General features: G+C 50.4%; 1 protein-coding gene across 1 annotated transcript; it reads right to left on the bottom strand.

Annotated features, from left to right (window-relative positions):
* Nucleotides 1-472: 472 nt before the first annotated feature.
* On the bottom strand, nucleotides 473-10476 carry THEM5 (thioesterase superfamily member 5). The gene is made up of 6 exons (XM_049616244.1): nucleotides 9425-10476; nucleotides 8064-8265; nucleotides 6706-6844; nucleotides 2290-2400; nucleotides 1850-1974; nucleotides 473-1549 (listed from the first exon to the last, which is right to left on the bottom strand). The coding sequence occupies exons 1-6, from the start codon at nucleotides 9545-9547 to the stop codon at nucleotides 1506-1508; spliced, it is 744 nt and encodes a 247-aa protein (XP_049472201.1). The 5' UTR covers nucleotides 9548-10476; the 3' UTR covers nucleotides 473-1505.
* Between the last annotated feature and the right edge of the window lie 549 nt (nucleotides 10477-11025).

The raw sequence follows: 11025 nt of genomic DNA, 5'->3' as shown, positions 1-11025 counted from the left end.
CAACATAATTTGGATTTTGTGCCCACCTTCCGGCAAAGAAGACCTCACGTTCCTTACTGCCAAAGGCAAAGGACTGTTTTTAGTTCTCATCTGTCTTGCTTTCTCTTAAGCATTTGACACTGCTGACCTCTCCCTCTTCAGAATAGTCACTCCTGTCCTATCTTAGGCCTCTAGTGACTCTTTGGTCCTCTGCCCCAATGTTAACCCTTTGTGTGACCAAAGGTTCTATCTCTGAGCCCTTCCCTATCCTTCATTTCTTTCCCCTCCCCTCCCATCACTCTGTAGACTTCTCTCCCAGCTGTCCTGTGTCAGTTTTCATATTGATGACTTACAAACCGAGTCAGTTGTTCACCAGTCTTCAGCTCCAGACCACAACATCCAGGTTCCTGCTGGTGCTTGCCACGTGGCAAAAGTACCACGGGCATGGCAGGCTCAATGTGTGAGAAACTGAACTCATTGTCTACCCCCACCTCAGAACTGCTCCTCTGTTCTCCCAGCAAGGCCACCCGCCATCCCCAGGCCAGAAACTTGGAGTCATTCTGGAAGATTCTTCTTCACAAATCCAGTACATATAATAAGTGGCAAAGTCTCACACTCTTGTGTGTGTAACATTTTCCATCTCTCTCATTGTCAAAGCTCTGACTCACGACAGGGCCTTCCTATCTCTAGCTGGGGGGTTTGCAGGGGCCTCCTAGCCAGTGTTCCCACCGTCAGGCTTACTGACTCCCCCCTTACTGCCACCAGAGTTGTCTTCCTAAAAAACAAAACTTTATGTCTGCCCCCTGCCGGCCTCCACGTTAAACCCTTTAAAAGCTTCCTCTTGCCTACAAGACAAAGTTCAAGTTGCATTAGCTGGGTTTGGGAAGGTTTCCATGGTCTGCTCCTGCCCTGCCCCCTTCTCTTTCCCTAAACTCCTGCCCTACTCAAAACCTTGCTCTTCTCCAAAGTCACTCTGCCCTTTTACCCCGTTCCTTTGCTTTTACTATCCCTTTTGCCTGGAGAGTCCTCCCCTCCCTTGCTTGCCTGGTGAACACCACTCAAGTTTTGAGACTCAGTTTAAGCACTGCTTCCTCTAGAAAGTGTTTTTTTTTTTTTAAATCTCCTTTATAGAGTGAAATTGACCCCTCCCTTTGTGTCTGTACTGCATCCACGGCAGGAGCCAGGGTGGGGTGGCAGGAGCTGAGGGCCCCCTGCTTGTGGCCTGCTGTTGTTCACCTCAGCACCGGGGCTCTGTCTTTGTCTCTCGTTACTGTGTGCTCGGTGCCTCACCCAGGGCCTCGACGTGCAGGTGCTGAAGAAATCTCTTGGTTGGTGATGATGGGAAAGTGGGTGTGTGGGGGGTGCTGGCAGGATCTTGGCTTCCCACTACAGAAGGGTCTTAGCCTGAGAAGGAGGTTGTGAATCTTTATTTACTCAGAGGAAAGTGCCCTCTTCTTCATCTCACCAGTCACTTCCTGGAGACCCCTCCTTGCTCTGCAGCGGGTCCTGAGCAGGCACAGTGACTGTCACTGGGACAATTCCTCTTCCAGCTGCAGCTGAAGGAAAACACCTGCAGGAGAAGGGCAAGCTGAGTGGCAGGAGCTGGATGTGGTGCACGGAGCATTTGCATCCTGTTATCTAGTACCGGATCCTGTCCTTGTGGTACAGGTCCGGCCACTCATACATAGAAAAAAAAAAAAATCCTAGCTGGGTTCTCCCTCATTTCATCAGAGTCTACAGCAGGTGCCCATTCCCACTCTAAAAAGCTGGACCTCAGTTTGGGACCGGATCCTCAGTATTCTTCCTTCCATTTGTCCTGAGGGTGATGGTGGCAGGACAGAGTCTGGGCTGAGGCTGAGAACCTCCTTACCTGAGGACTTGGCATAGACTCTCTGCTGGTCCCTGCTCTGGGCGATGCAGGACATGTAAAGCTTCTGGTCCTCGATCTTTTCCACGTCAACGTTCAGCACAGCCAGAGAGCCCACAGGGATCAAACTGAAAGAGGGCGTGGCTTAGCCCAGCCATCATGTGAACCCCTGGCCACCATCCCTTCACTCCTCTTCACTTCATCCTTCTCTTCAACCCACCCTGCCCCAAGAAACAAGTGGCCCAGGGCTCAGGGCCCATTTGTAGGCTCCTGGAATCTGATGGGAGAGGGTGTGCTCTGGCCAGGGACTAGAGGAACAGCTTAGCAGCAACTGGGGGAGGAGAGCGGCAGACAGGGCTCCTGCACCCAACACTGAGGATGGCCAGCCCTCAGTGATAAAAAAAGGTGTGACTTTGGCCAACACCTCAAGGATTCATACTTACTTTTTGAACCTGATGTTGAGGCTTAGTGTGAACAGCCCCTCTCCAGCCAGGTAAGCAGTTTTAGAGAAGGTCTCATCCATCATGGCGGCCAGGGACCCTCCATGTGCAAACCTGGGGGTGGGGAGAATAAGGCCTGGGCTATGGGCCTCCCCCTGACCCCGACCCTGCCCATGGAACCACCTTGCCTGTACCTTTCTCCAGGACGGGAAAGGAAACAGAGTAGGATCCCAGCTGATCAAACTGGCCAAAGTCACTTCAGCCTTTCTCCCGTGTTGCTTCAGCATGTTAGCACCCCCTGACACAATTATCTTATTTTGCCAGGAAAATGTTGGGCTTTTTTTTTTTTCTGATAAAGTTCATGGAAAAACATTTTTCTGATTCATCACCTAACTGCTGGCAGCAATTGCCATCATTTGGAAAGGTGCGCTCATACAGGGGAGGGGAAAGTCCCTGTACTTTTTGGCTTGGGCTTGGAGGCACAGCCTGGGGTCAGCCCCCACCTTATCTGTCACTATAGCTAGTGCCAGGGCCAAGCCTGCGTTTTCAAGGCGGCTAAATGTGAAATGTGACCTCTGCCCTCTCTAGTGCCTTCCGAGCAGCCAGCAGGCTGCCTGCAGAAAGGACCTGCTTCAGCAGGATGTGCAAACTCTTGCTTTACTTAAAGTGAGAGAAATGTTCATTCTTATGTAAACTGACCTGCATGCCAAAGCTACTTCACTGTTGGTGAGGTTGGGGAACATAGAAGGGTGTCCAACTCTAACAGATAGCACAAAACAGATTCAGGGTTCTCATTTTCAAAAGCCTGGTTCTCCATGGACCAGCCCAGCTGCCCCACTGTGCTAGCATGGATTCCCCTCCTGTTCTCACCACCAGGAGGGGAGAGAGCTGGGGCCATGGAACCACACACCCACCTGGTTTGACTCCACCTCTCACTACCTGTTTGATCTTGAGCAAGTTGCTAAATAAATAGTTGAGCTGCTAAATTGCTAAGCTGTTCTGAGCCTGTTTTTCCACTATAATTTGTGAATAAAAAGAATTCCTATTAAGGGGCCTGGGTGGCTCTGTTGGTTGAGTGTCCGACTTTGGACACTTCCGGTGATGATGTCCTGGTTTGTGGGTTTGAGCCCCATGTCAGGCTCTGTGCTGACAGCTCAGAGCCTGGAGCCTGCTTCAGATTCTGTGTCTCCCTTTCTGCCCTTCCCCCGTTCACACTCTGTCTCTCTCTCAAAAATGAATAAATATTTAAAAAATTAAACAAAAATAATTCCTATCAGATTACATGAGGTAATGTTTACAAAACCCCTTGTGTACTTCCACATTGCTTGAAAGAGGGATAAAGGAGTTGATGCCGAAGAACCCCAAACCCACTCTTTCCTTATCCTCACTGGCCAGGCAGGGGCCCATTGGCAAGTGCGTGGATTCTGCAGGATAGCCCTTGGCCAGCCGGTAACCTACCCCTCCTAATTGCCTATGGGCTGGGTGGGTACTTATGACAAGATAGAAAATATAGGGGCGCCTGGGTGGCGCAGTCGGTTAAGCGTCCGACTTCAGCCAGGTCACGTTCTTGCGGTCTGTGAGTTCGAGCCCCGCGTCAGGCTCTGGGCTGATGGCTCGGAGCCTGGAGCCTGTTTCCGATTCTGTGTCTCCCTCTCTCTCTGCCCCTCCCCCGTTCATGCTCTGTCTCTCTCTGTCCCAAAAATAAAAAAAAAACGTTAAAAAAAAAAAAAAAAGAAAATATATATTGGTGTCTGCCTCTGATTCCTGACACAGTGCTGCTGAAACTCTCGTAATTTCCTGGGTGATGGGACTGTCTTGTTCTATTGAGGCAACTCTGGGCGTGCTCCTGGATGGCTCCTGGATGGGGGCTGTCCCCAGAAAGACCAAGCTATGATTAAAATCTTGGCACTTTCACCTTCCCCCACCCCATTCTCTCAAGAAGGGAGGAGGGCTAGAAATGGAGTAAATGACGAATCATGCCTGTGTGAGGAAGCCTCCATAAAATCCCAATGGTGCAGGGTTTGGAAAGCTTCCAGGGTGGTGAACGCAGGCACAGTAGGAGGGTGATGCACTCTGACTCCACAGGGACAGAAGCTCCTGCATGCATTGGGGACCCTCCCAGACCTTGCCCATGAACGTGCTTCATCTGACCATTCTTCGGTATCCTTTATCAGACCCTTTAATAAACTGGTAAACATAAGTGTTCCCTGGAGTTCTGTAAGCCTCTCTAGCAAAGTAATTGAACGTGAGGAGGTGCTAGTAGGAACCTCCAAATTGTAACGGTAGAGGCCAAAGCAAGCCACCCCAAGATGGGCCAGTTTGACACGAAGATTATTTTAAATAATTTTTTTTTAATGTTTTTAAAATGTTTATTTTTGAGAGACAGACAGAGTGTAAGCCGGGGAAGAGCGCAGAGAGAGGGAGACACAGAATTGGAAGCAAGCTCTGGGCTCCGAGCTGTCAGCACAGAGCCCGATGAGGGGCTCAAACTCACGAACCATGAGATCATGACCTGAGCCGAAGTTGGACGCTCAACCGACTGAGCCACCCAGGCGCCCCTATACACTATTACGTTTGATTTCCTCTTGTTCATCTGTCTCACATCAATATGATTACTCATCCAGCTAGAAGGACCCTTGAAGGCAGCAGGAAATTCTTGCTCCCCAACATAGCCAAATCAGATAGAAGTCATGGGAGCCTGGGGGCCTGCTACTTGTGATTGACATCTGAAGTGGGGGGCAGGCCTGTGGACTAGCCCTTACTCTGAGGGATCTGATGCTCTCTCCAGATAGATGGTGTCAGAATGGAGTTGAATAGCAGGACACCCAGCTGGTGTCACAGAATTGCTTGGTGTGGGGAAAAGCCTTCACCCGTGTGGTGATAAGAAGTGTCAGAAGTAAAGTGTCCTGTGTGAGCAGTAAGGAGACACACAGGAGAGAAAGAAATGGTAGAGGAGAACTGGGTTTTTCCCTACACAGTAGACTGAACTGGGCGTTTCTTTCTATTCAGTACTAATCTCTTTCCTGGACCCCTCAACCTACTGACCTCAGTGTTGGATGGTCCTCCTCTGTCTCTCCTGCCCCACATCCATGAGCCCCTAAATAAAAGCTACACTTCACCCCCTACTTGGGGTTTTCCTTTTTAGAAGGAAGGGGATCCCTGACCTGTGCAGGGCTCTGACCTAGTCCCTCAGTGTCAGCATGCATTAGTATGAAAACCAGTGTCCCCATGGAAGACCGCTTTGGTATTGCCAAGGCGACCAAGGGCTGCAGTCTGAAACCATGGCCTGTGGAGGTGCTGACATCGATTAAGATCTCCGATGGGGCACCTGGGTGGCTCAGTCGGTTAAGTGTCCTACTTCGGCTCAGGTCATGATCTCACGGTCCGTGAGTTTGAGCCCCGCGTCAGGCTCTGTACTGACAGCTCAGAGCCTGGAGCCTGCTTTGGATTCTGTGTCTCCCTCTCTCTCTGACCCTCCCCTGTTCATGCTCTGTCTCTTTCTGTCTCAAAAATAAACAAACATTAAAAAAAACAAATCTCTGAATTTAACGGCTACTGAGTCCCTCTCAGGCCTTGGGACCCTAGAGCTGCCTCCCCCTTTCTCCCTCTGTCTTGCAGGGACTCTGGAACCAACAGCCTTCAGCGATTGTTTAAAGAAGGAACAGTGACAGAGCAGAAGGCAAACAACCATGGACTTAGTGGCACAGTGGCCTTGGGCAAGAGGCTCAAGGCTAGCTTGATTTCCCTTGTGAAATTTATGTCTAGCAGTCTATTCCAAGTTTGAAGACAGCAGAATACAATAGAGAGATCGGTGGACCCAGATTAGAGTCCTGATCTGTCCTTGATTACCCGTGCTCCTGCGGGCAAGTTACCTTACCTCTGTGTGCCTCAGTTTGTCCACGGGTAAAATATGAAGTTTGGGTAGATGGTGTCTGATAGCTATATTGTGCTGTATGGTTCATGAGTATATACAATATTATAGTTTTCAGCCACTTAGGCAGATGGATATTACTGCCCCAGGTTTCAGGTAATGAGGCTGAAGGCCAGAAGTTAAACTGCCTGCTTGGGGTCCAAAGGCCAGCAAGACAGAGCAGGACTGGAAGCCTGGCTTCACATCTTGTCCTCTTCCAAGGTCACCACACCCTTCTCTCAAAGTGGCCCCCAAAACCACCTTCTTATTGGGAAATGTTCAGATCTCCATAAGGAGGCTCTCCTTGTCTGAACAATGGGGACTGGAGCAGACGACCCAGGATGCCCTCCCAGGCATGATGTTGAGACAGAAGCCCAGTTCCCACTACCCCCACCCAGCTCCTTAAGGAGAGGTACAGACTCCAGGGCCTGGTGTGTGGCTAATCCATCAACTGAGCAAGCCCAGGAAGCAGCTGAGGACATCCACCCAGGCCCTGCCTGTGGCCTTACCCTGGGGCCCCCTCCAGGTAGGGGCCAGGTTGGAAAAGACAGATGGACTTCTTCTTGGACGGGTGGAAAAAAATGACATACTCGTAGCCTTGTCCTTCCACTTGGAGGCACCTGGTAAAGATGCGCCAGTCGCTTTTGTCTGGGGAGAGACGGGAAGGGCTGCAGCTGGAGGGGGAGTTCGTGATTGTATGGGGCCCGTTGGGATGCAGGGCCAGCCATTCAGCACCATGTCTGGAGCCCTGTCTCAGGCACAGGGTCTAGGAGAGAACCAGAGGACACCCAGTCTCTGCCCTCAGGGAGCCTTCAGTCTGAGAGTGGAGACAGAGCCCTCTTCTCAGGGATCCCTCAGTCTGGAAGGAGGAATAGTCAGGAAGTTCCCTGGCTGAGTGTAGAGATAGGATCAGGACCAGATTAAGACTTTAACAGATCTTAAACACTGAAAATTTAAAATGTAACATGTAATTCATATATAATTCAAAATAACAAACAGTAAAATACTAAACATAGTCAAATAGGAGTGCTGGCTGGCTCAGTTGGTAGAGCATGTGACTCTTGGTCTCAGGCTTATGAGTTCAAGCCCCATATGGGTGTAGAGATTACTTAAAAATAAAATCTTTAAAAAACCCAAAAAGTAAAATAAGTGCAGAAAAGTCTACCAAAGTTCTGGTTTTTTTCCCCCCAGAAAGACAACGACAACAACTACATCTTTTTTTGATGAATACCAAGTTCTTCGAAAAAAAAAATTATTTTGGTGACCCTGCTTTGTTTGTGACATAAACCTAAAGGTCATCTGTCTACTGGACCACACATTCATGAGTAGGCAGGAAAACCACATATGTGAATGAGACAAGAAAATAGGGACACCCACTGACACACACATATGCATGCACACACAAGAAGAAAGACGAAGGTGGAAAGTTCTATCCATCTGGTGGGTGTTTTGAGAGACTGGCTATGGGCCCAGTAGAATAAGGATGGTATGCCAAGGCCTGCAGTGGGGGTGGGGACTGGGTGGAGAGGACGACTTGGGATAAGGCTTGACAATACGGAAGAACACCAGGTAAGAAGGCAGAGGGCAGGGGGGCTGCTCTTGGCTGGGAGCAAAGGTAGCCACTTGATTATATTCTCTTGGATGGGAGGTGGGGAGCTAGAGACCAGAGAGCATACTCTTCTTTTCGCCACCTGCTGGGGCTGCAGTATAAGGAGTGGGGCAGACACAGAAAGGACTTCCAGCTGAGAACTGGAAGGGAGTTTGTGTATCTCCTTCCTGAGGGTGGAGAGTCAGTGCAGGGCAAGGGATTGGCTGAACCCCCAGGTGGGCTGGGTGTGCCCAGGGGTCCTCCCAGACCAGCCCTTACCTGAGGTAGCTGCTAACCCGAATGGGAGCTTGAGCCCCTGGATGTGGTCTCTGTTGGACTTGAAGGAGGGTAGTTTGATCCAGCCATCAGTCTTGGTCTTCTCCAGAAATTCCTGGTACAAGTTCAGCATGTCTGGACACCAGCTGGCATTGGGAAGGGCATAATCCTTCAAATCCGTCTTCTCCAGGCAGAATCTTGAAACCTGGGCAGCAAAATCAGGGAGACCAAACAGCTTCCTGGGGGACGGAGGCTGCTGCTTGGGCTGTGAGACCTCTAGGTGATTTGCTCCTGGGTTCCTGGCTCCTCAAGCCCTTCCACCAGTGTTGACATACAAGAAACAGCCCATTTTCCTTGTAGAGGGTTTGGGGACACCTGTGGGTGACTGGTAAGGGGATGCTAAACTGCAAAGGAAGGGGAAAAAAAGGAACCAGGGCTGACAGGTAGAGGCATACTGCTGTGTGGCAGTCCCGTTTAAAACCTGTGAACTCTCCTTTGAGGCTGAGAACTGCTAGTCTGAGCCCCGTTGTACAAATGGGGAGACTGAGGAAATATGGCTAAAGTTTCAGGGAATAAAACTTCCCATAATAGCGAATACTGCTCCTATTAATTGAAGCTTGTGAGTGTGAGAACTGATGGTCAGACTAGAGCCTGTTCTGAGACACTGTCTACCCTACAGGATGCGACCACAGTTGTTGAAGACCACTATTACCACCCCCACACCTGAGGGGCTACTCCAGCTCTGACTATAGCTGTGAGTGTGCCTGGGCAGAGTAGTTCCTTTGAAACACGGTTTTGGCACCCACAGAAGTGTGATACCATCTGCGAGACAACGTGAGCCCTCTATGGCATTGAAGGCTCACGGATCAGTCACTGCTCTGGGCAGTAGGCCAGCTGTTTTGCCAACACACAGACCCCTCCATCTGGAACCCCCCAACTCAGCTGCAGTGGTCTGTGTGCCATAGAAGGAAAGCGACTTGTTGGTGGCCACACAAGATTAAGACCAGGACAAAAGTGTCCTAGTGGTCTTAGTTTTGGATCCTGGCTCCTTGGTTTCTTTGTCTTCCTTCCTCCACACCTTCCTCCCTCCTTCCCTTCATTCCTTCCTTCTGTAATCTCTGGGCCCGACATGGGGCTCAAACTCATGACCCCAACATCTAGAGTCACATGCTCTACCGAGCCAGCCAGAAGCCCCTTGATCTGGGTATTCCAAGAGCACCTTCCCTTTGCCAAATCAAATAGCTTCCCACCACACTGCCCACCTGCCCATCCATGATCTGGGAAGTGGAAATTTGGAGTGCTCTTTATGCCTTAAGCCCCCAAGAGAAGGGCCGCCTACCTGGCTGAGCTGGGAACTTACTCACCAGGGAGTCTGTGGAGGATCCAAACGCTGAGGTGCGGTTGAGTCTGGGCAGGACGTGGGGGGCTCCAGGAAGGACTCTGTGGTGGCCAAGTCTTATTACTGCCTGGAAGCCTCTCCTTATCATGGCTGAGTGTGAGGATTGGGGCTGGTGGGGCTGCTGGCAGGCTCTTAAGGAAGCAGCAAAGTGAGTGAGTGCTCTTTAGCTGCACCCTGGTGCTGTTGGTACAGCCAACTCTAAGACAAGTCTCTCTCCCCTTCTGTCACAAGGTTTTCATCAGCAAGCTTCTGCAGATGATTAGGCAAGATGGGGCTGGTTTGACACAACACCCACAGATGCTTGGGGCCTTTAGCTGGTCCCAAGCCCCACCCAGCACTTGGGGAGGGGCCAATGCTGTTTGGGAATGAAGGTTTAACAGGACTGGCCTGAGTCCAGAAAGAAGTATTTGTTAACGAGGCAAAAAAAATACATAAAGAAATAGCATATGGTACATGGAGCCTCAGAGGGCTGCCCTGAAGTGTTTGGGGAACAATCCAAGAAGATCCCCAGAATAATGGAGGTCTGTCTCTTGATTGGAGGATGTTGGGGGAGGGCCTGTGTGTGTTGGTGGTGGAGCCTTTGGCATGTGCTCTGCAGCAAGACCACGAAAGCCCTAGTATGGTCCTGGCCCTCAGAGAACCACCTCACAGCTCTCAGTTGCCCCTTCTGATATCCCAGACAAGGGGTGGCACGGAGAAGCCTCCACCTGCTGGTCCCTCGTGGGGATACACACGAGAAGGGGAAGATCTTAGAGGCAGAGACAGAAAATCATTTGGATGGGGCGCCTGGGTGGCTCAGTCAGTTGAGTGGCCAACTTCGGCTCAGGTCATGATCTCGCAGTCTGTGAGTTTGAGCCCCACGTCGGACTCTGTGCTGACAGCTCAGAGCCTGGAGCCTGCTTTGGATTCTGTCTCCCTCTTTCTCTGCTCCTTCCCTTCTCATGCTCTGTCTCTCTCTCTCTCTGTCAAAAATAAATAAACATTAAAAAAATAAAAAAAAAAAAAGGAAATTATTTGGAAGGAAGCAGCTTAGCCAAGGTGCTCTCATGCTTTGGAACCCCAGGGAAGAGGCTGTGTGCTGAGGGTGAGGTGGGGAGATGGGCAGTGGTGGCCTTGTCACTGGCAAGCCTGGAAGAGAGGTGGCTTTCAGGGGAAAGGTCGGAGGAGTGTTCAGCCAGTGTCTGCAGGCCTGTGGGCTTTTTTGGTGATGATATTTGTTCTGTTGAATTAAAACTGCCAGTTTTCAACTATAAGTCCCAGTTTTTAGTTCATTGGAGAAAAGCATGTTCTGAAGGTCAGAACTGTGCGAAGGTAGATGATGATGATGATGGTGGTGGTGATGATGAAGGTGGTGATGGTGATGATGGTGGTGGTGGTGGTGATGATGATGATGGTGGTGGTGGTGATGATGATGATGGTGATGGTGGTGGTGATGATGATGGTGGTGGTGGTGGTGATGATGGTGGTGGTGATGATGATGATGATGATGATGGTGGTGGTGATGATGATGGTGGTGGTGGTGGTGATGATGATGATGGTGGTGGTGATGATGATGGTGGTGGTGGT

Source organism: Panthera uncia (genome assembly GCF_023721935.1).
Source record: "Panthera uncia isolate 11264 chromosome C1 unlocalized genomic scaffold, Puncia_PCG_1.0 HiC_scaffold_4, whole genome shotgun sequence".
In the NCBI taxonomy this organism is placed as follows: Eukaryota; Metazoa; Chordata; class Mammalia; order Carnivora; family Felidae; genus Panthera; species Panthera uncia.
The sequence above is the reverse complement of the archived record's forward strand: the minus strand, read 5'-3'. Positions and strand labels throughout refer to the sequence as shown.

What these genes read in the sequence shown, in the direction of transcription:
- THEM5 (XM_049616244.1), bottom strand. Translation starts at nt 9,547, where the DNA reads ATGATAAGGAGAGGCTTCCAGGCAGTAATAAGACTTGGCCACCACAGA. An exon ending in GATCCTCCACAGACTCCCTG is followed by an intron (nt 8,266 to 9,424) that starts GTGAGTAAGTTC and finishes TTTGCTGCCCAG; the next exon opens with GTTTCAAGATTCTGCCTGGA. An exon ending in CGGGTTAGCAGCTACCTCAG is followed by an intron (nt 6,845 to 8,063) that starts GTAAGGGCTGGT and finishes GTCTCTCCCCAG; the next exon opens with ACAAAAGCGACTGGCGCATC.